The sequence below is a fragment of the Lepidothrix coronata genome, unplaced genomic scaffold, assembly GCF_001604755.1.
Source record: "Lepidothrix coronata isolate B3197 unplaced genomic scaffold, Lepidothrix_coronata-1.0 Scaffold44, whole genome shotgun sequence".
Classification (NCBI taxonomy): Eukaryota; Metazoa; Chordata; class Aves; order Passeriformes; family Pipridae; genus Lepidothrix; species Lepidothrix coronata.
In genome coordinates this window covers 3,081,635-3,108,016 of record NW_016690224.1, presented here as the reverse complement: position 1 = coordinate 3,108,016, position 26,382 = coordinate 3,081,635, and the positions used below count along the sequence as shown (strand labels likewise).

Sequence of the window (26,382 nt, the reverse complement as noted above, 5' to 3'; positions counted from 1 at the left end):
ATGAATTCTTTGAAGCTTCTTTCTGACAGCCATGTGGAGAATGCCATTGTCTGATACTGAGAACTTATTTTCTTGACTTGAGCACCGACTGCCATTTACAGAACTCTTCAGAATTGTCAATACCAGTTTTTAAATTCATGGAAATCTCTGAGTTTCAGGGCCCACTGCCTCTGCTGTTGGTGTGATAGAAGGGCATAGCTCCACAAGACACTAGCTCTGGGGAGTAAAACTGGTTGGAGTTGCTTTTCTGCACTGCCACACATGTCCTTTTCAGTCCCTACTGCTTTTCAAAGCTTTATTTTTCACTTGCATCTCTGTGCTGCCACATGCACTGCCAGTAATCCAGGGGAAAGTGTGGGAACAGAAGCACAGAATGCAGAGCCGGTGTCTGAGGGTAGTGCAGGACAAGATGGGACCTGCTGGAGGCAGCTTTGTGACCCAGACTGATGTGTCCTGGGACTTGTGTCTGAGCTTTGTGTTCGTTCCAGATTATGTGCAGTCATGGAAGGGAGCAACCTCTGAGCACTGAGGTCTGAGCTGAAACACCCCCATCAGAGCTCCAGCCTCCCTGAGACCTGAGGGAAGTGTCCTTTGGGACACTGCCATGGAAAGAAGTGACTGTTGTATTTCCAAGGGACCATACAGGGGATAGTTGTTGATCTGTGTTTTGATACTACATTTGCCATTAGGTTTATTGTTTACCTCTGTTGGTCATTTGTCACAGCAATGAAAACTATGCCTCTGCACCACTTCAGTAATATAATCCCCAGTTAAATTGTGTTGTGTTCATGCCCTATAGATTTGTAATTCTCCTGAGCCTATGTTAGTTTGTTAGAATAGTCTCAGAATCATCCCTAGAGCTCAGCCTGAAGTTCTGTGACGTTGGCATAACCTGCTCCTCGGAGATGGCCACAGTGCGTCACTGCCCAGTTCTGCCTTTAGTCTGCAGCCCCAGCACCCCGGGGGACAAATAATGCAACCACCATAAAGCTGAAACTGCACAGCCCCTCTGCCTTGGGCAGCGGCTGTCCCTGTGCCTGGGACACACTGCCTGTCCCAATGTCCAGCACACCCCGGCTATCCCTGTGCCCAGCTGTCCCTGTCCCTATACCTGGCTGTCCCCATGCCCGGCTGTCCCCGTCCTCATGCCCAACTGTCCCTGTCCCCATACCCGCTGTCCCCACACCCGCTGTTCCCACACTTGCTGTTCCCATACCTGCTGTCCCCATCCCCATACCTGCTGTCCCCATACCCGCTGTCCCCATACCCGCTGTCCCCATACCCAGCTGTCCCTGTCCCCATACCCAGCTGTCCCTGTGTCCATACCAGCTGTCCCCATACCCGCTGTCCCCGTACCGGGCTGTTCCCATACCCGCTGTCCCCACACCCCCTGTCCCCACACCTGCTGTCCGCATACCCGCTGTCCCCCTACCCAGCTATCCCCATACCCACTGTCCCCATACCCAGCTATCTCCATACCCAGCTATCCCCACACCCGCTGTCCCCATACCCCCTCTCCTTGTCCCCATACCCACTCTCCCCACACCCGCTGTCCCCATACCCACTCTCCCCATACCCACTGTCCCCATACCCAGCTGTCCCTGTCCCCATACCCGCTCTCCCCATACCCACTCTCCCCATACCCGCTCTCCCCATACCCACTCTCCCCATACCCACTCTCCCCATACCCAGCTGTCCCCACACCCACTCTCCCCACACCTCCCCGTGCCCTCCGTTCCCCGCACAGGCCCCGCGGGGCGGCACCGACAGGGGGCGACAGAGTCTCTCCCGCGCGCAGCGCCCCCTGTCGGCCCTGCGGCGCGCGCGCCTCTGCCCGCGGAGGCCCCTCGCGCGGCGGGGGCGGGGCCGGGGCGCGCGGCGGGGGCGGGGCTGTGCCGGCCCCGCCCCTGTGGTGCCGCGCGCGCCGGGCCGGGGCCGGGGCCGCGTTCGGGTCTCGCCGCCCGCGATGCGCCCGGGAGCGGCCGCGCCCCGCGGGCCCCGCGTGTGACCGGTGCGGGCGGAGCCGCCGGCTGGGCACAGCCCCCGCCCATGGTCCGCGCGGCGGGGCCGGCTGCTGTCCCGCGGGGCGCGGCGCGGGCCTGGCGGCGGGGCCGGGCAGTATGACCGCGGGCTGCGGCCCCGCTGCGCCCGCCGCCCCAGCGCCACCTTGATGCTGCGCGTCCCCGCTCTACAAATATGATGAAATGGCAGCCCCGGAAGAAGGTGAGTGCGGGGAGGGGCCGCCCGGGCTCGGCCCGGCTGCGCTCCCGCTCCTCCCGCCCCGGCGGGGCCGTCGCGGGAGGTGCCGCGACTGCTCCGTGCCCCGGGCGGTGCTCGGGCCGTGCCCCGACACGGCCGCGGGGCCGGCGCTGCGCGGGTCCCGGTCCGGGCGGTGGGGTCGCGGCGTTCGACGCCGCGCAGGACCCTCTTCCAAGGCGCTTGGCAGTGCGTTTTATGGATATTCTTAGAAGGGAGAACCCAGCGAAGCGAGTGCGCTGTGCCGCCCCTCCGCGGCAGTGACCCCTTGCTCCTGGCAGCTGTGGACTATTAAACTTTTTATTTTCTTTTTTTTTTCCTTTTGTTTTTTTTTTCTTTTGGAAAAGCCTGCTTGAACCAGCAGGGCTCCTTCTGTAGCATGATGTGTGATACTGTGTTTTACATCAGGGAAGAAATAGAAATCATATGTGAAAGGCATGAGAGCGTCTCTGGCTGTAAGTGTGAGACACGAATAAGCGGTATGAGACCGTCCTGGCTGGAGAGTGTGTGTTGTGCCATTGCTGCTCCGGGTGATCCGTCAGGCTTTGTGTAACTGGTACCTCATCTCTTTTCAGCTGGTCTGAAGCTGTTGCTTCAGTTTTTTTCGAGAAGGCGATTGTGCCTAGTGAGAGGCGTTCTTATTTCAAGTCCTTGTCTCTTAAGCAGGATAAACAGATGACAGTCAAGCTCGGTGGGAGCACCGGTGCATTTTTCAGGCCCCTTTGTGCCTCCTTTCAAACTGGATTTAAGATTTCTACAAGCTATAGATTTTTAAATGTCTGTTTTTACTATTTTCAAGTGAATATGCAGTCACTCCTGTGGTTACGGCTGTGGAAACCCCTCCAGGCCATGGTTACAGCTGTATCGACTGAACCACTGAAATATTATTCTTGGCTGTTGGCTGGACTCCTCGGCTCTGGAAGATTCTGTTCAGAGTGTCAGGATTCACTCTGCAGCATTGGCTCACTCGCTTGTGCTTAAATCACCATGTCAGAAGGTTACTTTTTTTCCTCTGCATTATTGTCAGTGTCCAAATTGAGTTGATTTGGGGCGAACAAATTTGATTGTGTAGAGGGTACACGAGACAGCTGAACTTGTCTGAACTGTCAGGCATCTTACTAGTCTGAGCAAAAAATAATTCCTGCTCCTGCTGTGATGAGATGGAAACTATGTTCATGTTGGACTAGGCTGTGTTTTCAGCTGTAGTCCCAGTGAATCTCAGCAGAGGTTATTTTGTCCATGCTGCCAGCAGCCTCACGTGAGCGCGGCTGGGATTTCTGCTCTCCCGGTGCCGTTTTGGTGCTGCCGTCATGTGCTGCACAGAGCAGCCTCAGGAAAGGGGCTCGTGCAGACTGCACGGGAGGCTCTGCTGCCCCAGGTCTGAGGAGCACAGAAAATGGGTCCTGTAGCCCCTGGTACTGCTGGTCCTTTGTTGAAGTTACTTCTAAGAAATAATTTGCTTGTCTCGTTCTTGTTAAAATACCCAAATATGAGAGCACACAAATATGTGTGCTGCTTCACTGAATCAGGAGTCTCCTTTGGTTTATTTATGCCCTTTTGCTTTACCCACATTTTTATTATTAAATGTTTAAGGTGTTTTGCTCATTGAGAGATTTTTGATTTTACAACTGTGAAACTGTGCTGTATAGCATCTCCTGCAGTTTATTAGTCCTGTGTGTAACCCTGGAGTAAGCTCCTTTGTGTGGTGATTCCCAGATACAGCTATTGCCTGGAATGTTTAAGACATTCTCTTGCCTTCAGCCAGTGAAAAAATGAATTTGCTTGTGACTGAAATATTTTTGTTCTGTTGTAAACCATGTGTATTTTTAAGTTTAGAAAATGACTTTTGTGTACTAATTTTCTTTTGCTGAAGTCCAGGTAGACACATCTACAGCCTTTCTTTCCTGCATCCGCTAGGCAGGTCACTTTGTGGTTGGTCAGACAGGACCTACCTTTCCTAAACCCGTGCTGGCTGGGCCTGATCCCCTGGTTGTCCTGCACATGCTGTGTGATGGCATTCAAGGTGGTCTGTTCCGTGACCTTCCCTGCCACTGAGGGCAGGCTGACAGGCTTGTGTTTCCCTGGAACTACATCTTTCCCCTACCATAACCTCTTTTTGAAGCTTCCTTTGGCTCCAGTGTGTGGTTTGCTGGCAGGGCCATGTGTACTCCCCACGGGATGCTGGTTTAGGCAGCTTCCTCATCAGTGAAATGGTGCTTTTTGCAGGGTCCCGTTGCCCCAGAGTCACCTCTGGCTGCTCTGCCCCATCAATGACTAGGATTTGCTGCAGCCTCTGCACTTGAGGGGAGAAGATGGTTTGCATGGTGGTGTGGTCCTGTTTGCTAATGCAGAATAGTGATTCTGTGAATAATAATTAAAAAAACCATTATACTTGTGAGTGCATATAGGGTGGGGGAGTTCAGGTGAGAGCACTGCTTTCCAAACTGTTCAAGCTAGCAAGGTGTATAAAGTGGTGCTTCGTGTTCATGGAATGTACCTTGTTTGTTATGCAGGAGCAGTGTGGGAAATTCTGCCTGCTTGAGCCTGATAACAACAACTGGTTTAGATACTAAAAAAAATTGCATATAGGAGTCATTTGCTACTCAGTTCTGATGACTGGACAAAACCTGAACTGACTGACTCTGTTGGGTGCAGACATTGTGAAGGATTCAATAAATCATGAATAACAACGCAGTGCTGAGCTGCAGTATGTGTACCTTTGTTTGTGACTCCCACGGATTAGGCATATTTACCAAGAGCATTTCAGTAAGAAGACTCATTCACGTGTAGCCCCTCTGTATACAGATAGCTTCTGCAGTTTTCCTGCAGTACAGAAGAAAATATGCTCTTAGTAAATTCATGCAAATCCCATTCTCTCTCTGCCATAACTTATTCTTTTGGAGATCTGTATTGGCTTTTTGGAATCCGGATCTATACATTTATCACAGAATCACAGAATATGCTGAGATGGAAGGGATCCACAAGGATCATCGAGTCCAACTCATGGCCCTGCACAGGACCATCCCCTGGAGTCACAGTATGTGCCTGAGAGAACTGTCTAAATGCTGCTTGAACTCTGGTATGATATGCCAAGTCCTCTGTTAGGATGTACATGTTAGTACATGCTCAAGACTGGAACAGTGCATTTCAACTCGGTCACTGTTATTTTTTTTAAAAAAGCATAGCACTGTGTTTCAAAAGCTCAGATTTTTTTATTCTTTTAGGTTTCCTTTTAATCTGTAACTGTTGTGTCACCATTCCTGGCACCATCTATCCTTGCTGCTGCTGAATCTGGGCACGCACATCCCCTTTGCATGGGAGAGGAGCAGTTTTCTCCCGATGCCATTCAGAACTGAAGTAGAGTTAAATGGAAAGGTTTGGGTTCCTGGGATAACCTCTGTTATTCACTAGAAAAAATGAAATATCTTTTTGTGGCCTTTTTCTTGTCAGTAGTGGTGTTTGTGTGGCTATTACAAGGAAACGCTGTTGGGAGTCTGTGATGGCTGCAATCTGTATTGTATTGCGGGTAAAATGTCACAGGCTAGAGAGTTCTTTTCCATAGGGAATGGAATAGGTTGGCCCCTGGATGGGCTGCTGGTGTAAAGTCACCTTTTCCCCTCTGTGTTGTGGAGTGGAATGAGTTGTGCTATGGAAAAGGACTGGGAAACGCTTGCAAGATGGTGATAGTTTCTGCAAAGGAGCGTAAGCTTGGCTGACCCTGGGATCCGTCCTTGGGCAGATTGGCAGATAAGGGACGGTGGTGGGATCAGTTACTGACATGGTAAGTGCTCTGATTTTTCTAAGCTGGAAAATCAGACCTGTTTTGCAGAATTCTGTTCATACTAGGTGAAAATAAGCAAATTGACTTTTTTTTTTTAAATATTTTTCCCCTTCTGTTTTTTCCCCTCCTTCCCCACCCTTGCTTCTTTCCCCCACTTTTATAATTGGCAGTTATCAGAGAAGCATTCATGAGAAGCTTTCCTATTATATTTCTTAAAAGACTTCTAAAATCCAAATCTACTCTCTTATATGCTTAAATAAACAGAAATGGATAGTATTCCTGACCTGCTAAATATTGTAGATCTTTTCCATTTAAGGCAATACAGTCCTTGGCTCTGGAATGATGTTAAGCCTGAATTCCTGGTGATCTGAGCTGGCAGTCTGTCATTCTGCCAGTGATGGACCACTGTCCTGCCTTCCTCTAACAGTGATTGAAATGAAGAAGCTTCTTCCAGAGCTGCTGGGCCTCAGGAAATGAGAGCTCCGTGGCTTACCTAGCTGCAGTCAGAGAAGTTTGCTGTTCGGAATTCTCAGGATAAACGTTATCTCTGAACCATTGTGGCTGTGTCTGCAAGAGGCAGGCTTGCCAAGGATTCCTGAGGCTTTCGACCTTGTAGTGGTTTTTTTGTTTGTTTGTTTTGGTTTGGTTTTGTTTGTTAGTTTTGAAGGAGAAAGCCTTGAGAAGAAAAGGCTGAAGGGAGATGCTGCTGCTGTAGGAGCAGGAGGTATCCTGCAAGAGGATGTAGAGGACACTGAGAGCCTCTCCTTGGAGGTGCACAGGGCAGATGAGAGACATTGGATACAACTCTGAATATAGGAAATTCTGACTAGGTACAAAAAGAAAATGTTTTACCATCAAGATTACCAAATGTTGGAACAAGGTTGTATCTAACCTCAGTGCATTACTAACAAAGTTATTGCTGCTTAAACTTACATTTTTTTTCATTTATACCATTTAGTAGCCTGTGTTGTGTGAGTATACCCTTTGTTCAGCAGGGATTAAAAACTGCTGTGGCCACTGGATGCTTCAGTGGAGAATGGGTAAGAGGGACAGAACTACTGGAACTGTATTCTCTTTGGGAAAGGTTTTGTGCAGTAGTAAATGAGACTTGAAAGAGCACAGAATAGCAAAACAAAAGATTAATATTCAGCCATTGATTTTTGTTATGTTGTCGATTCACATAATTGTTCTTTTGTGATGTGATGTGATGTGAGGATGAGCCATGAAAGGAATTGGTGATCTCTGTTTGCACAGGAGGTGAGAGCATGAGGGCACCTCCCTGAGGGGAGAGCTGGCTGGGTGGGAACAGGGTTGGCAGGGCTGATTTGGGTATTTCCTGACCCAGTAGAAAAATCTGTGACATCCTGATCGGTCTTGCCCTGTTTCCTACAAATTTCTGGGATGAAATGAGCAATTTCTAACTGCAGTGCATTATCCGAGGTTTTTCATATCTAATAGAGTTTCTGCGTCTTCTCTTCACATACTTTCAGTCTCACAGGTGTAGTAAGATATGTGACACCTGCTTGGGGTTGCAGGCTCTTTTTCTGTACTGTGTACAGCAACTTTTGAAGGGACAGTCCCCCCAAAGATTGTCATTTTGTCTTTCACTATCAGATTACTGTTGCCTTTTGTCATCTCTAGTACTTGTACTTCAGGGTCTCCTGCTGTAAGGATGACTGACTTCCACCTGTCTGTGAGCATTTAGAGTTTCAACACGCTGAACACCCTTTGATAACACTGTTTAACTGTTGAGCATGAGCTCTGATAAGCTTGCTTTGAAACCCCATGTTCTGCAATGCCTGGAAGATGCTGTGCTGTGAGCAAGCTTGGCCTGTCACTGGTGGCTCAGGTACTGCAGAAGATCAGTGAACATTGTGCTCTATCTTGTCACGAGCTTGGAGCAGGGTCAGTTTTGCTGTACTGCTGGAAGGGTAAATAGGGATATTATATGGCAACAGAGATGTGCAGGGGTAGCAGCAGTGCAGTTGACTCTGTTCCCATGGTTGGTCACAAATATGTGGGGTTGTACATGTTTGCTTATGAAAAATGGTGAATAACTGACATTACATGTTCTTGACAGACATTTTCCTTATGCACAAGAGCAACAAATGCAAAGATTAGTATTTTGTAACCCTGGTATTTTGTTTGAGTTTATACAGTTTTTGCAAATACTGCAGCAGCTGTTGCCATACTTGTCCTTATTGCCTGAAAAGAATGCACATCCAAATGCTGTCTTGAAGCCTTTGATTCACTCAGCAGAAAAGAACTGTATGTCCAATGCAGTGTTATAACTCATGTTCCTTTGACGTAATCTTTGGATGTGATCTATTCCTCCTCTTCTCTGCATGCACTTCTAAAAATCTGTATCTTTTAGGCTTTCTTAATAACCTAGTGATAGGGTCATCAGGTAGGGATTAGTGATTCTTGTTACTGTTATCAAAGATAGATTTATATTCTGACAGAGCGGACCTGTGACTTAATCAGCGAGATGGCAACATACTGTTCACCAGGAAACAATTCCTCCTCTGGTTCATGAACAGAGCATTTGATAGGAATACTCTTTGCAGGAAGTGCTGTACTGGAGAATTTCAGTGTAGAAGATAATTACTTGTAATTATGGAAATTTCTGCAAGGGAAATCGTCCTAATTTTTTCCTGTTAAGAAATGGAATTGCTCTTGTTGCAATATTTGAATCCTTTTAGGAGATTAATGCAATCTTCCTTCATTACTGTGTATGGGCCTTGTAACCTTGTGATATACCTAAAATCATCCCTTCAGTCCTGCTCATCTGTTTGAATTTCTACTAAAACTTCGTTTGGTTTATAAGAAAATCCATGATGTGCACAAAACTTCTCTTAAACCGGGTCTGTTATTTCAAAAGCTGACAAAAGAGGTTAAGAATGAACCTGAAGCTAGATGTGGGTGAAGGTGAAAGAAGAGGATGTGATACTTAGCTAAAGGTGAGAACTTATTCCTTATAGGAGAGGTGCACAATGTGCACATTATACTTGCATGTTCTGGTAATTGTGGATGCTGAGTCCAAGCAAAATCTCCAAGTGTGATTTGTGTGCAGGGTGTGTAGGAAGCCTTTTCCGTGTAGGGAAAACTGAAGAAGATCATAATAAAATAAACAAATGGGACAAGGAAAGGTTAGGACTAGAGTGTCTTTTCTAGAACAGTGCAACATGTTTCTCCCCTGCTTGGAGAGACTGTGAAACTGCTCTGCCTGCTTGTGAAATCTGAGGTCACTGGGGTGTGATCAGGTGCTCAGGTTCATGCAGCTGCCTCTGAGCAAGGCTGACATCCTGGCTTGGCACTGTTACAGAGCTACTGTTTACGAGAAGGCTGATGTCCATCCTCGTGTGCAGAGCCACCTTAGGGTCAGATTGGCTTTGTAGGCATTGCTCTGCATGGTTTATCATCCTGCTGTATTTGTATATGTTTTTCAGATTTCTGTATTTGGGTTGAACGCTGGAAAATAATTTCATGATTTGGAGTCTTTCTGACAAGTTTCAATGTCACTTCTCAGTGTTATGTGGGGAAAAAAGAAGTCCTCAGCTACCAAATGATATTAGTGCTTTTTAGTGTATTTGTAGCATTCTTCATTTAAGCAGAAATTTATCTCCCCTCTGGTAAATGGACCCTTGTAATAGGGATTCCTGGGTCAATTTGTAAGAACAGCAGCAGTGAAATTGTGCAGTTCCCTTGATACACTTTGTATGGACTTGTTCAGCCATTGGTGTTTGGGAAGGAGAGCTCACCTGTGGAGGAATGGGAAGGTATTTCCTATATGTGGTGAACACAGTGGTCCAAAAATAGACCAGAGAAATGCCTAGCACAGGGTAATGGCAGAAGCCCAGCATGGCCGGATTTTTCACAGAGATGCTGGTTTTAAAAGGTTTGGAGTAATGAATAGAGAAATATTCTCTGATTGCTTTCTCCTGTGCTGAAAAAACCAGGGATTTATAAATAATAAAATACCTGGCTGTGTCATCAGTTTAATTGGAATCATCTCGGAGACCACTGCTCTTTGGTTAACCACAGTTAAAAGTGGCAGCAGCATTCCTCCTGGGATATTTATTAAAGCTCTGTGAGTTGTGCTGTCAGTGTAGCTCAGGTTCCTTGCCCAAAGGCTTGGCTGCCTGGCCCCAGCTGCTCCTCAGTCCTGCCCCACTCCTCCCGGGGTGGGCACTGGTGCTCCTGCTGCTCTGTGGATCCAGTGGCTGTGCTGCTTGGGTGTGGCCCTTGGAAAACGTATTTGATTTCAGGGGGCTCAGCTCCTTGGGATCCCACTGTACTCTGAGCTTTAGTGTTACTGCTGTGATAGGGGTTTTTTTGACAGTGAGTAGTAAGTCGTGTTATCAAAAAAATGTTTTTTTTCCATTATATGGAAATGCAGTTCTTCCTGTCAGAGCTACTTATTGTTTTTTTTATTCTTATTTTTATTATTTAGTAGCTTACTATATTTAATGGAGTAAATGAGGATTGTGAGATGAACCTAAGTGTGACAACTTACTGCAAACAATGGTTAGTTACATGCCTATCCTGGGAGCATGAACAATTTAGTGCCTTCAGCTATTTTAATAACCCAGATCTAGTCTTGTTTAGTTTCTTGCCTGCTGTATACTAAATGGGAACAAAATTACACAGCTGAGATGGGAATGTTTATGGGATAGTCTAGCCTGAAACACTGGAATCAGAATTTAGTTTTGTGGGTTTATTTGCAAATTATTTCTGTCCTTTTAAAGGAAAATAGTTTGTAAAAGCACTTTTTGTGGTTAGCGTACAAGTTGGTGAATCTTTCCTGGGCACAGGCTGCTGTTGGGCCTGCCGTGGAGCAGCAGCTGAGCTGGGTCGAGCCTGCTGGGTCGAGCTGAGCTGGAGCTGATGCCTCAGGAGCCGTGAAGGTGCCCCTGCTGTGGGTGGCCGGGTACTGGCTGGGCCCAAAGGGCTGTTTATGTCTCCCCGGAAAGCTGAAGGGGTTAGGGCAGAGACACTCGGACATGGAGCCAGGGCAGAGCCAGGCTGGGAGGGAGAGGCTTTGCTGCGCTGCTGTGGGGAGGCTTAAGGGCAGAGTCCCTCAGTGGCCAAATGTGGGTGGCTGTGGGCCTGCTCGGTGGAGATCTGTGTCTGCCACAGCCCGGGCACACACGGTGCCCAGAGGAGGCAGCTCAGGGCACGTATGGTGCCCAGAGGAGACAGGTTCTACAGCCTGGGCTCGGTGATGTCTGGAGGAGGCTGAGAAGCCGAGAGTAACACCTTGTGCAGGGCTCGGTGGTCGAGGTGCTTCTCAGCCAGCACTCTGGTGCAGGGCCCAAAGGGATTGTGCAGCTCTGGGAGCTGCTGCCTCCTTAGATTGAGATGCCTTGTATTTGTAAAGAAGCATGCCAAAATACATTCCGAACTAAACAGCCATCAGAGGGATAAAACCGTCTGATCTGCTGGTAAAGCATGTTGGTTTTCTTTTAGATTTTTTTTTTTTTTTATTTTTCTTTGTACTCTGCCATTTTTCTTTTCTGTTATGATTATCTTGGAACCTGCCAGCTGACGATATCAGCTCACCTACCTTGAAACCCAAATCTGGTATGGAGGGAAAGGCAATTCCATTGATACTCTGCCAAATATGCACATTTCCCTGACAAACCTGCTACGTTGTGACTTCCTTGAGCAAACACCATTAAGACAGGCTGTCCATGCGCTTCCCATATGGATGGCTGCAAGGGGCTAGTAATTCTGCCTTCTCTTAAAGTGGAATCACACCTAAGCAATCATGAATTAACCTCCATAAAACATTCTAGTATTTTTACTCTTAAGTGGCAGGAAGGAGGGACTTAGAAGGCTGATACATAAAATATCCAGCTGTGTTATTCATGTTAATTAGGCCTTTACAGAGACTCTTATGACTTGGCATCATCCCATTTTCCATAGAAATGTTACTCTGTTATGGTTGGAGAGCCCTTTCCTTAATTTCTGTGTTCTGAATATTAGCTCTCGCTCGGATGCAGACCCATGCCAAGGATATCTGGGCAGAGAAACCCCTTTGCCAGTTTCTCACAACGTGGAATGTAAACCACAGCTTATTCCCTCCCCAGACTTGCTAGAAATTCTTCCCTGTGAGGGTGGTGAGGCCCCTGGCCCAGGTTGCCCAGAGAAGCTGTGGTTGCCCCATCCCTGGAAGTGTCCAAGACCAGGCTGGATGAGGTCTGGAGCAACCTGGTCTAATGGAAGGTGTTCCTGCCCATGGCAGGGGATGAAACGAGATGAGCTTTAAGTTCCCTTCCAACCCAAAGCAGTCTGTGTTTCTATGAACAGTTTCCTTCAAGTGTAAGAGTGCAGTCCCTCGGTCTTGGAGGTATTATTTTGGACAGCAGTCCATGCAGATTATTTTGGACATCAAAGTACCCTGAAGATTACCTTTGATGCTGGGAGCACTAGCTTCTTGTTAGCATAGCTGCTGCTCTTGAAAAGTCTGGGGGTGAGATTTGTTTGATGTAGAAAGAGTTGAGAAATTATTTTGAAGTAATGTTTAACTTCTGTCTGGGATTTTCTAAGATCAGATCAATGCAACTGAGATTTCAGATCAATGTGGCTGAGATTAAAGAAAGGAAGAAAACATCTTTCTTTCAGGAAGTAGCTACTACAGTAAATATTCCTATCCAGCTCCACTTTTCTTCATCATGCCACCAGTTATTAGAAACACTGTAAAGAATAGATTTCTTAAGTTGTGTGAAAAGCAGGTTGAGCTGCAGAATATTTTGCAGTGAAGAAATGTGCTTGAAAGTGAGCCAGAAGCTGTCATTTCCCTTTTCATCCATTAAAAAGTACATTAACACTGTCAATCAGCAAGCTTCAGAGGTTAGGCAAATATGGTCAGTATCTGCCAATAAAATCAAAGATTTAACACATCTCGGTATCAAAGTTAGAATAAAGAGAGAAATTTGCAATATGGGCATAAGCCCCAGCTGTGGTTCAGCTCTGGTGACTCCAAGTGAGTCCGTGATCCTTTGAAGTCCGCAGTGTTCCGCTGTTGGAGCAGCGCGAGCGGCTGCGCGGCGCTGGGGGGAAGGCCAGCGCTCCCGGCTGCCTGCGTGTTCCTGTCCTGGGCAAGGGTGGCAATGCCAGCTGTGGAAATTAGCAAAATCTGTCAGCACTTGGTCACAGGGTGTCCCAGTCATAATGCATCTGATTGGGTGCTGATGAGTGGTGTGAGTACAGGTGTCACTTTTTTATGTTTTTCTTAAGCATTAATTCTGTCCTTTGTGTTGCTGGCAGAAGTTAAAAGCGTTTTGTGGGTTCTCAGCGCTGCTTTTCTTGCTAACTGGCATTATCTTCTGAGCAATAGCAGCAAAGTCCGCCCAGCAGTCCAGCCTGAAACTCAGCTAAGGTAGCAGAAAAATTCCCATCATCCTCAGTAGCTGTTGGATCTGGGCCTGCCCAACCGTTTTATGCCAGGACTGGTGAAGACATTAGTGTTGAATGGTATATGTTATTTTTCTGAGACTGTAGGTTAAGCTTAGGGCCTTGTCAAACATTGTTTTTACTGACTTTTAAGAAATAGGGGTGTGTGTGTGTGTGTTTGTGGTTTGTTGGGTTTTTAATAGACCCCCTTAGAAGTCCTCCAGTATGGAAATGTCTGTTTTCCCTCATCTGCCTCTCCCTCCTTACTTTTTAAGAAGCCGGTGTCTTGTGAGAATTTTAGAATAATAGAAATTTTGTACAGTTCAGTAATTCAGAAGAGCTCACTTGATGTTCTGTTACAGGATGATACATGAACTTGGGAAGACAGTATTCTGACAATTATAACTTAGATAGTTAAGGCAGAAGGGATGGGCAGAGTATCCTGTACCTTAGTTTCAAGGACAGTTACTGTGTTGATCACTGGGTCCTGTTTGTTCACTGCTGAGGAAACAGGGAAGATTTGAAGCCTGTTTTAACACTTTAGCTTTGCTCTCTCTGCAGCTGACTGGATATTGCAGCAAGAATGTTGGAGCTCTTGCACCCTTGTTTTTATGGGAAAGTGTTTCCTGAACCCAGCGATCTCCATATTGTACGTTACTCAAACTTCCTATGAGCTAAACAAGAACTTCTGGGGTAATCATGATTCTTTAGTGGTTCTGAATGTTTGCAGTGACTTTGAGGGTGTGCTAGTGGTTCAGGATGGCCAGTCTTGCCACCTGGGTCAAGGAGCTCTGGAGAGCTGCAACCTTTTTTTGACTCTTTTCCCATTTTGGCTTTGAAGCTGGATTTTTTCAGTTGTCCTCCTTGGGGAATAAGACATCTAGCTCTTATGAAATCAAATTGTAAACATGCTGCAGCACTGTGAGTTATAAGCCATTCAGCTGTTTTAAATGTAAATGATGTAGGATTATATACTTGATTTGTTATAGCTTCCTAATTCTGCTTGCCTCAGCACTTTCCTGGCAGTTAATTGCATCAGGGCTCAGAGAAATGTTCCATAAGCTGCTGAAGACAGCTTTGCCATGATCTCTCACACTTCCTCCTTGGTTATATAGCGAATGGGCACTCTGGGATAATTAGTAAGGAGGAGCTCCAGTGGCCCAGGGACTGTCCTCTGCAGCCTTCTTGCTGTAAATCGTCTCTTGCCCAGGTCTGGAGATCTCTTGTTTTGGATGTGGATGTATGAAGTGATGAGGATGACTAGATCTATGTTTTGATGTGTAAAGAAATGTAGGGAAAGATTTAATATTTTGCACAGGCATTCAATGAGGGAGATACAAAGTTCCCCAAAGCCGCAGGTGTTTGTGGACTTCAGTTCCATGCCAGAGGGGCAGCCTTTGAAGCTTATGCTTTATGCTCAGGTGTGCTTGGTAGGATGGGAGTTCACTGCTTGTGTTGGACTGTACTTAACCACACAAACACCAAGTAGCCTGGCTGGCAGTAAAACCATTCACATACTAAATGATCTACAGAGGCCCAAGGCATCATGGCAGAGTCACTCATAGTTGGTACAAGTAAAAAACCCCACAAATGTCAAGGGGTTTTTGTTTGTTTTTTGATTCAGGCTGTGGTTGATGGATGAGCTGTATGCCAAAGAGGATAGTTTGTGGGGGAGTAGTTTCCCACTGGCAGGGCCCTCACCTGCTGGGGTGTTCTGGTTGCAGTGTCAGACTGTGGCATCATGCCTGACTTTTGACCTACGGTTGAGCGGAGCTGACAGGATTATATGGAGTAGCCTTGTTTGGGCTGACAGCAGTGCCGTGTTTGTGCTCACAGCTCCCATCTTGGTGTTTGAAACTTCTGATTCCACAAAAAGGGCTCCAGGTGTTGAAGTCCTGCCCTGTGCTCATATTCCAAACAGTTTGTGTTATGAAATCACTTGCCACCTAACTGTTTTCTTAAGATAAGGCAGAACAAGGGCTCATGACTGAAAGTTTCATTTCAAATAGAGAAATTTATCATTTTAGCCGCAAGGAAGTATTTGAACAATGTGACTTGGCGGCTTTGCACCAAGAGTCTATTTCTAGAAGTAGTGCAGGAGCTGAGCTGAGCAAAGCATCGCGGTGCCTGGGCTGGTGGCTCTGGCCAGCCCTGCACTGGCTCAGGAGGGGAGACTGGCTGGGGCTTTGGTGTCAGCCCTTCAGGGGAGTCAGAGAGGCTGACAGATGCTACTAGGATCAGCACCCAGGGAATGAATGGGAACCAGACTGACATCTGGTCCCCAGCAAGTGGAAGAGCTCTCCCTGGGAAGTTGATGGCAGCAGGGATCCAGCTGGTGTGGGGAGGAACACTGCTGAGGACAGCCGCGTGCTTCGTTAGCCTGGTGAGTAACGAGCGCTTTCTGTAAGAGGAGAACTTCTGTTCTCTGTGATACATAAATAAAGAAGGAAGGCAGGGCAAATTCTTCACAATTTGCTAAAGAGCAGTCCAGTGCTCTTCCTGGTACACATTTCCCCAGAAATTACTTCAGCTTTGCCCTAGTTCTCTTCAATGCACAGAAGAAGTCTTGGGAGAGTAGGAAGCTCTCAGTAAGACAAGAGGGCATGGTCTTAAGCTGTGCCAGGGGAGGTTTAGGTTAGATATTAGGAAGAAATTCTTTACAGAGAGGGTAATCAGGCATTGGAATAGGCTGCCGAGGGAATTGGTGGATTCTCCCTCCCTGGAGGTTTTTAAGATGAGACTGGATGTGGCACTTAGTGCCATGGTCTAGTAACCACGGCGGTAGTGGATCAAGGGTTGGACTTGATGATCTCAGAGACCTTCCAACCTGACTGATTCTATGATTCTATGAATACATTTTGGTTCCCACTACTACAGAACAAGGGGCTTAGCAGCAAAAATACCTGTGTTGAGTTTGATCTCAGAGAAGGGCTTGATGTCACTGGGATGGGAAATGCCCAGTTATAGTCATGCTTAAGGTTGAGGCTCCGGGATACAGGTTGAATCACTGTCTTTTTTTGTCTTCATTTTCCCAGAGTCCAAACCACAGAAATATTGGCAACTGCTGTGTCTTCTGGCTGGTGCTGTCTGTAAGATGCTGGGCAGTCCTACTAAGAAGTGCTGCAGAATAAGTTGCCAGGGCTAACTGGTCAGGACTGACAGCTTTTTGGTTTGCTTTCCTTTCATTTCTTCATGCTTTTGTTCTGCTGTTGAGGAAAATGATCGGTGATAAGTCTCAAAGGAAATACTTAAAGCTGAGGCTTTTGGACTCTTTTGTTGTTTTTTTCCACACAATCCATCAGGCACGACAATCTCTAGTTCTGAAAAGTGCAAGGCACTGTGTTACTATACGATTCCTGTTATCTAACCAGATTTTTACATTATAATCTCATAGCTGAGCATTCTTAACAGAGCCAGGGTATGGATTATTATGAAATTTCATGTATGGGTTATGTGTCGAGCTGTGTTCTTTGTCAAGGTGACAGTGTTCTGATATTCCTAAATCGTTTGGGAAGTACTGGACCCCTGTCATGTTCTGCATTTCTTTTCTTATTTCTGTGGTTCAGCATCCCTCTGAAAAGATTGTCTTTGGGCTCTCACAGTCCTGATTGGCTCTATACAATCCTGACTGGCTCTTTAAAAAGCAGGACATGATAAACCCCAAACTTTTAACAATTAGTGCAGTCTGGCGAGTCTGGTGAGTTGCTCTGTGTCGTAAGCTGTCTGATGTGAAATAATGCATTAAAAGAAAATTTTCCTAAGGGAAATTAGACTGAAAGATGCAGGTGGACCATGTGTCTCTGTCTCCTTGAGAAGATGTGTCTTCTGAGGCATAATTAAAATTCTTTATAATTGCTCTCACAATACACAGTGAATGGATAAGTGTGACAGTTGAATGACAAGCATATACACAGATTGGACAGCAGAATGGGTGCATATAGTTCTCTGGCTAAAACTTCTGTTACGAGCTGAATTTGTAGCTGCTAGGATATAGACATGAAGTTGAATCTGCCATTCTAGATGTTGATTACTTTTTCCTACTTCTTTTTGTATGATGCAGCCTCTATACTAGCTCTGACTTTCCTCCCAGATCCTACCCCATACAGGGGTTGGGATACATTGTGTCTGTGGCAGCAGAAGCTGAGGTGATGGTCTGTGACTCACCCTGCTGAGTTCAGGGAGAAGGAATGTCCCTTCTGATGTGGCAAGGCAATAACAGATCCATTTGCCTTCGCACAGAGCCTTTGACTGCCTCACTTAGTCTCCTGTTTGCTTAGAGCATCTACACCCTTGAGGCTTAAAAGACTGATGACCTGCCAGGTGCAACATTTATTTCTTAAACAGGTTAATAGATTTTCTAGTTTTAACCTTAATCTTATCCAGTTAATCATCTCAGCATTGACTGAGTAATGTTTTTGTTCCAATAAGCAGTTAAAACTAGGATTCACCCCATTATAAATGTTCATGTTAGCTATGTTAACCTGTACTCACTTGTGTTGCGCTGCAGCAAAAGTGACCCCAGATCTTGCAGGTATCTCCAGAGACATTATTAGCAAGTCTGCTGGAGTCCTTACGGTCCTGCTTGGTTGACCTATCCACTTTTGTGAAAAATCTGTGGCTTCCATAATAAATCCTAAAAACCCAACCACAAGGTAATCTGTGCAGTGTACACAGATGTACTGGTTCATCCCTTTGGAGCAAGAACTTGTCTGATGCTATTTGTACCAAGTGTCCAAAGGATCATTATCTTCATGTGGAGCTGTACCCCATATATGTCTGGGTTGTGGCAATCAGGGGACGTTTTACAAGGAGGTGAACCCATTCTCCGTGTTTGCTGCTGTTTCACTTGCTGTGTCCAGTTGAATCCATTTGACCAATGCAGGTTCCAGTGGGACCCAGGAATTTCCTTGCCTGATACTGTTCTGCATTGGAAAATACTGCTCTCACTTGGCCAGCACTGAATCTGTCGAGGTGTGCAGCCTGGACTCGTTAGGCAGTTTGGATGCCGACAGCACTGAGGCTCTTGACTTGTGCAAAAGGTCACTTAAAGCTGCATTGAAATCAGTTGTCCCTGAACCACCTGTACCTGTTTCAGGGGTTCTTATCCTGGGGTTTTTACAGTGCAGCCCTGCACCTCGTTCTTCTCTAATGTGCCTCCGTCTGAAGGGGAAGGTCTGAGGGGCTGAGGCTCAGGAACTGGCTTTGTTTTGGACCGAGTTCCCAGGAGCATTTTCATTTTTGTTTGTCTCCAGTCTCTCGTTTAGGAACACGTGAGGGACAGAGCCTGGCTGCTGCAGCTGGAGCGTGCACTGCTCGGCTTCCCGCGTGTCCCTTCTCCCGCAGCGGTTCCGCCGCAGCCCCGGCTGCCATGGAGACGCGTCACCAGTGGCCTTACAGTGGCGCTGAGATGGCGGCTCCTGCTGCGCCTGCGATCCCCATCATCCTGCTTCCATCAGCGTTTTTCTGGTTTGAAATCTGCTTTGATGAATTCCATCTCCTCTGTGCTCACGGCACAGTACCGTACTGTGCGCCCTTCCAGGCGTGCAGCTCTCAGATGTAGCACTCTGTGGCCCAACAGAAGCTGTCTCTCCCTTACTCTGATACCTTTTAATCATTAAAATGCAGCTTTTTTTTTTTGCATAAGGCTTCTCCTGGCTTTCCCATGATGTGTGAGAAGACAGGAGATCTGTATCTTCCCCAGAGAAGAGACTCCAGCATGCCCATGGGATCCAGCTGATCAGATTGGGGTACCTGTAGTTTCAGTATGATTAGGGACCCAGTGTAATCCTTGTGCAGAAAATGGGAAGTTTCCTGCAACAGGCGAATCCTATGGATCTTGATAAAGGTACCTTCCTTTGCCAGAACTGTAGCAAAGAACACACTAATCAGGCAACACATCTGTGAATAGAATTTAAAGGGTCAGATTAGAGTTAATTTGTTGTAGTTCAGTTTGGAAATTTTTCAAAACTGGACCTGAATGATTGCACTGACAGGTCCTGCATAGCCTCTGGAGGCCCTTACGCTGGCCAGGGCCTTTGGTGGAGGTGTGAATAGTGCGTCCTCCTCTGGTGGGCTGCCAGGCACTGGATCAGTATAAGCAGGGTTCATATCGCAGCTGCTGCAGGGTGGCCTGTGATAACTGCAAAACAGCTCTCAGGCTGTGGGCAGAGCCCCAGGGCTTGCTTTGTGCACCGTTTTCCTGGGTTATTTATTTATCATGAAGATGCTACAGGACCTGCAGTTCTGTTAGAGCTTGGGATGGTCACCCTGGCTTCTTCAGAGCATCTGGCAGACAACTGTGCCCCTCTCCTAAAGTCCTGGTGACTCTATAAAACACTGATCAATTCATTGTTTTGATTTTCATTGTGTTTCCTTCCAGCTTCTGTCTCTCTACTGTTCACAAGACAATTCCATCTTTGTTTCAGTGTCATGGTCTAATGCATGGTGGCTGGTGACAGAGCTGTGCACGAAGCTCGTGGAGGCTCTCTGAATTAGCTTGCTCTCATCTGTTTGAAGAACTGGAGCCAAAAGCCTCTCCTTTCAGAGGATTAGAATCACATCGTTACTGGAGGGAGTTCAGAGAAGAGTGAAAAAAGTGATTAGGGGCCTGGAGGGACTGATGTATGAGGAAAGATCAAAGGGGCTGAATTTGTATCATTTGGATAACTGACTGAGTGAGGAACATGAAAGTCTGTGATTATGGAATGTGTATAAACAGGGACGGGTCAGGGAGAGATTATTCAGGGTGGGATGATGGGGGGAATGGGATTACATTAGCAAGGGACAAACAGCTGTTAAACAGGAAAATTTCCCAACAATAAGTTAAAGTGTTTAGTTGTCTCTTGCTATAAATCAAGTGACTTAAACTACTGCTTTTTAATTTACTGATGAATACACATAAAACATTCCAGATAGAGGTAGGAATTTAAAGCCAAGATTGGCACAGAAATTGCTCTCTGGTTGTATGTACCTGTGGCCTCAGTGTCTGCATCTGCAACGTCCATCCAGCTTGGGTGAGACTCTCTGAGCAGAGCAGTGAATAGGGCATTGTCAGAAAAAGGCCTGTCTTAGCTTTTCCAAGAGGATTAACAAGATCAGGCTGACAGAGATCACCTCTCTGTGCCGTGTGTCCTCCTGCAGGTACCTGGGATTTCAGAAGATGAATACTCACAGGGTTAGTAGCTGTGTTGCTTTGGTTCAGCAGTTTGGACTGAAGCCTAGATGTTAAAATGGGATCTAGGACCTTAGTTCCAGAACTAGCAATTGCAGGAATTAGATATTAGGTATTTTAGATGATATTTCCAGGACACTGCTTTTATACCTTCTGCCAGGTATCCATGCTCTGCATCTCATGGCAGCTACATTCATAGCTCTCCCACCAAATTGCATTCTTAACAACCTTTAAATGAGTATGAGCTGCTGTATGAGCTGACTGGTTATCTTCTCTACTGATGTTAGTAATATCTTGATAAATGCAAAACATGTTTTGGAAATTCCAGACTTAAGTTCCTGCTGAATCTTTGCCTTCAAGCTAAAAATCTATTTTAACTGAAGTGGTGGCTGTATGGGGTCTTTTGGGCTGGCTTGAAAGTTTTCTTTCTCACCTGCTTATAGTACCAAAGCCTGGGAGCAAGACTGTTGTCATTACCAACTGCATTTCCTACTTTGTTGTTAATTTAAAGCAGATCTTTTGCATTGTCTAGCATGTCTTTGCCAATATAAACTGTCATAGCGCTCTATTTTTTCCCATCTAGCTGGGAATAATAAATGACCTGTTTGAGGTGATACCCTGTGGCCTGGGCCAGCTCTGTCCCTGTCCTTGGAGCCTGTGCTTAACTGTGTGGGGTCTGACATGAGCCAGGAGGAGCTGAGGGATGATGAGGCAGGTTGTGTATGCAGCTGATGTGAAGGCACATGTAGCTGGCGACATAAGGAGTGAGTGCAAAAGAGAGGATCAGTGCGTATGTGTAGGATAGAGACGTGTGTCTTTAAAAGCAGTGGGATAACATATTCCCTTGGTATTGTGTGTTTCAGAGCAGAGGCTTATTGACTCAGGTGCCTGAAGTGGCGATGCCTTGAAGCAGGATTTCCTTTGGGAACAGTCGTGTGAAAGGGCAACGGGGGGATGATTGAAATTGAAACCCTCAGACCCTGCTGAATTACTTTTTCATTTTTTTAAGTGGGACTGTATTACTGAAGGAACAAACATTTACCTCTCCCCGGATCTCTAACTACTGCATCCCCACCTAGGAGAGATGAGAGATGAGAGGTGACAGGGGGAAGGTGCTGTGTGTGGCGTGAGAATTGCCTGCAGTTGGGGCTGCTGGGTACGGAGCAGATGTTCTTGTTGGGGATGTGGTGCCTGTTGGCTGCTTTTCCCCTGGACTGCTATAGCGAATCTCACAGTTGTACATGAAATGCACAGTCACAGAATTACATGTCAACATCATTGATTGATATGCTGCTTTCCTCAAAGGAGGGATCTGGTGTGAGAAGTCTGAAGTGGTAGTTCCCAGTGTCAGTGTAGGACAGCAGCTGATGGCTGGCTGACAAGCAGGCAGTCTTCTCATGGGGACAGGATTTCCCAGACAGGAAGTTTTTCATCTTTTATGTCAAAAGTGTTTGTTTGTTTTAAAATGTTTGTTTATTTTTGTTTGGGTTTTTTATTATGGAAAGACTTATAATGCAATGTCAGAATGCAAATACCAAGGTAATCCTCAAAAAGGTTTGCCCTAGGCAGGCTTAAGAGACTTCAGGCTCAAAGTACTTTTCCTTAAGAGACTGCTAGAGGACTTCCTGATCTACTGATGTATGTTTGACTTATTTTCTCATCGTGGACTCTCTTGTGTGAGAACTGTCACATGGCTGCTTTTCAGAGCTTGGCTGTCTGTTTGCAATTATTCTATAGCAGCATAAACTTGTGCAGAATCTGTGTGTTCAGTCCCAGTAAGGGATGGCTCTAGCACATTCCTTTTCAAATGATAATTAAAATATTTGTGTTACAGAAAAAATTAGAACATCTGATAGCCCTATAACATGTTTATATGTAACATTATTTTCAGTCTGCGGGGATCTATTTCCATTCCTTGTGGATCCTATGTCTTCCTCTCATTTTTATGGCCAGGGATTGACCAGGAAAAGCTTTCAGAATTGTAATTTTTGAATACATTGGCTGAGAAGTGCCTTGTGGCAGTGAATCATTGCTAATGCTGCCAAGCTGCTGCAGACCTCATTGCACAATGTCATTAATAGTCAAAGAACTCTTTAGAACTCTTTATAACCAGGCAAAGATTTTACAAGGTGCAGTGGTTCTTACCTTTACTACTCTGTTAATTGTGTCATACTTGCTAACAATCTGTTGTTTCTGCTTTCCTCTGTAAAGTAAAAGGAATTGTGACAAATAGTAGGTTGTTATCCTTGTCAGTACCATGAAGGAGAGCACTGCAATATTGACAGCAATGCTGATATCTGAGCACAGAGGAGTTTACTGTGATGACCTTTTGCTACCTGAGTCCCTAGATTGCAATTCCAGATGGGGATTCAAATTCGATGAGCATGTGGCAGATGCTGGAACCAGCAACATGCAGGATCTTCATCTTCTTGACAAAGGAGAGCACGATTCAGCTGTTTCTCCTGCCCTAGTCAGTGCTGCACTTCATTATGTGCAGAAAGATAGAAAATGGGGGGGGCAAGGAGATGCCGTGGGCAGACGGTGGGTCTGGGCTGGCTGTCCCTGCGCTCTGTGGGGCAGGAGGTGCTCGGTGCCGTGTGCGCTGGTGGCACTGCTGCTCTGGGTTGGGTCCTGTTCAGCTTTTCTCCAGCTTACAGACCAGAAAGCACAAGCACTTGCTGCCTGCAGCTGAGCACTCTGCCCCCCCCCCCGGTGAGCGGCCACACAAGGACCTCATGCTGGCTTCCAGACAGGGGGAAATAGCTGCTGTTTCTCTCCTCTGTTTTTTTGTTCATCTGTGTGGTGTATGTAATGCACACTGAAGCCTGGAGTTTCCTCTGTCAGGGAAGAGGCCGCAAGCAAAAGTTTATAGGTATTATGCCAAAGGAACATCCTGTTTTGTTACTTGATCAGCTCTGATTCCACAGTCCACGCTGGGTGTGCTACAAAGTGTGATGTGCCTGAAGTCTGACTCTAAAGAGTAAAAGGCTGGAGGGATTGCTAGGAGGGAATTGAAAACAAACTGAATGTGTAAAACCTGAAGGCTGCTGGGTCAAACAGCCCTTCATGTAATAGGAAATGCCAGAGCTTATTTATAGTTATGTGCTGGGTTGACCCTGGCTGGAGGCCAGGTGCCCACCAAAGCTACTCATATCACTCCTCTCCTCAGCTGGACAGGGAAGAGAAAATACAGTGAAAAGCTCGTGGCTTGAATTAAAGACAGGGAGAGACCACTCACGGTTACTGTCATAGGCAAAACAGACTCAGCTTGGGGAAATTAGTCAAATCAGAATCATAGCATACCAGGTTGGAAGGGACCTCAAGGATCATCTAAGGTCTGACCTTTCTTGGCAAAAGTACGCTCTAGACAAGATGCCCCAGCACCCAGTCCAGCGAATCTTGAAAGTATCCAACACTGGGGAATCCATCACTTCCCCAGGGAGATTATTCCTTTGGCTGAATTGGAATTGTACCCATTAACCCTCAACTTTTCCAAGTGACTTCTTGTAAAAAGGGAGTCTCATCTTCTCTCTGCTGCAGCAGCACAGTGGTCACTCACACTGAACTTGGTGTCCACCAGGTCCCTTCCCACAGAAGGGGCCCTAGCTGGGTCGATTCCAGCTGGTGCTGCACACCTGGATTCTGTTTTCCCAGGTGCAAGACTTAACATTTGTCCTTGATGAACTTGGTAAGGTTCTTGTTTGCCCGCTCTTCTAGCCTATCCAGGTCTTCCTGCAGTGTGGTTCTCCCTTCCCAAGTGTCCACTTCCCCACTCAGTTTGGTGTCCTCAGCAAACTTTGTCAGGCTGCACTTCTCCACCAGTCTATTCAGGAATGCACAGTTCCACAAGCTTTCCCTGGTCAATCCACTTGTACAGCAGTGGTTTGAGAAGTGAAAATGTGTGTGCTCAGGAACTGGGCTGAGAGAGACCTGCTGGGTTCACAGGTCCATCAGAATCTGCATAGTCTAGCCTCTAAACAGACCAAAATAAGGTATCAAAATGTATTTTTAAAAAAATCTTGGTGCTTAGTCACCCCATCTCTTGCATGTTTAATTCGTTCCTCTTTCGTCTGGTTTCTGAGGACAGAACAGGAGCCAAAATAGTCCCTTATGATTGTCTTTTTTGCTTGTGAGGTTGTTAAAGTGAAAGGAGCAGAGAGCATGGCTGGAATTTATAACTCGTGACTCTCTTCACTGAAAACTGGAATTTTCAAAGCAAATCTGTACAAGGGGACTGTGTTACTGTGACTTCCCGTGCAGTATAAATGATGTTTCTTTCAGTTTACATCAAACAGAGTTGCCGTTGCTTCCTGATCCAGTGGAAGCTCTGGTAATTGCTTTTGTAGGTTCCATTTATAGGTCTGATTTCTGTGACTAAATTTAATTACTTACAGCTGAATCCAGTCAAAGTAATAAGTTCAAAATAACCTCTGTCATGCTGCTGTGGAAGCAGATTGTTCCCAGAAAAAGGCAACTTCCTAGTTGTTTCATTTTTCAAGAGAAGAGTTTTTAACTTTCACCTATTTGTTGCCTGGTTAAATGAAGAATGGAGCTTTGCAGGACTCTCCCACTCAAAGCCGTGGGCTGCGGTGAGGTTCCTGTGTCCTGCCTAACAGCACTTGGAGCATTTCCTCATACATGAGTCTTGCATTCCATGCAAAGAAATGAGGTGTTCTGCTCTGCAGGTCTGTGCAGCTGGAGCACAGAGAGAAGTGACTTGGCCAGGATCCCCTTGAGTTGGTTGTCTTCAAGGCCCAGCACTGCTGTCAGGTGAGCACATCACGTGTCCTGTGCTTACACTGGCTGGGCTCTGAGCCCCCACTTGCGAGATCCGTGTGCCTGATGGGACAGAGGTGTCTCCAGCTGCTGAGGCTTGGTCTTGCTATGCCTCCGTTTGAGGGACTTCTTGTCTTGGAGAAGTTCTTGGTTCCAGTCTCCCTTGGGTTCCTGGGCAGCACTGGTACGTCCTTTACCTCCAGCAGCCGTGGTAGCGTGCGGGTGTGGGCTGCTGTGCCACGGAGGAAACATTACAGCATTATAGCTTCAGAAAGCGTTAAAAATACGTGAAGGGAATCAAATAGTGCATGTTCTCATTTCTAGCTTGTACTGAGTCACAAATAGGTGGGAATGTGGGGAAGGGCTTTGAGGACAGTCACTGCATGCCTACCCTGCTCCTCGCATGGGATCCAGGCTGGCTGTGGCCAGAATCACCTGCAGGTCTGCAGGGACCTTTTGTTGGACCCAGTGTGAAGGTTGTGATCTTGTACAGTGATGTCCTTCTTGACCTGTGGCACCCTGATTGGAAGTACATCTGATGATGTGTGATGAGAAAGAACAGATGCCTTGAAAGATTGCCATGTAGTGAGAGAAAAACTTGGAATTATTTACTGAAGTGTTAACAAAGACGTAAAGGATGATGTTCTTGTTTTTCACTTTATTATGCAAGAATTAAATGAAAGACTCCTTAACTGATCTGCAGAAAAAGCTGCTGCAGGACAGTGCAGGGACATAGTAACACTGGTGCAGTTGTGGCAGTTGTACCTTTCCTTATGTCTCTGTTTCTATCCTGCTGGACACTCGCTGACTCCGAGCTGCATTTTCTGATGTTCATATGATATTAGCATGATTGATCTGGGGCTGGCTGTCTTTTTTCTGTTGCATATGCATGAGTGCACACACGTGCTCACTTAAGTGAATTTGATTTCTTCGTTTCTTGTCTTTTGCCTTTGTCTGACACATTGTCATTTAAATGACCAGTTCTTTCCAGACTTTTAAT

At 46.3% G+C, this 26,382-nt stretch overlaps 1 protein-coding gene across 7 annotated transcripts in view; it reads left to right on the top strand.

The window, feature by feature from the left end:
* The window catches only part of TTC28 (tetratricopeptide repeat domain 28), a 116,023-nt gene that overhangs the window by 25,508 nt on the left and 64,133 nt on the right, over positions 1–26,382 (top strand). Inside the window, exon 1 of one of the 7 annotated variants that reach the window (XM_017814067.1) lies at positions 2,108–2,223. The exons of the other annotated variants lie outside the window; for them this stretch is intronic. Coding sequence (XP_017669556.1) covers positions 2,197–2,223 — 27 coding nt within the window. The 5' untranslated portion in view covers positions 2,108–2,196. Of the gene's footprint in view, positions 1–2,107; positions 2,224–26,382 lie in introns of those variants that run through there. 7 annotated transcript variants of the gene reach the window in all.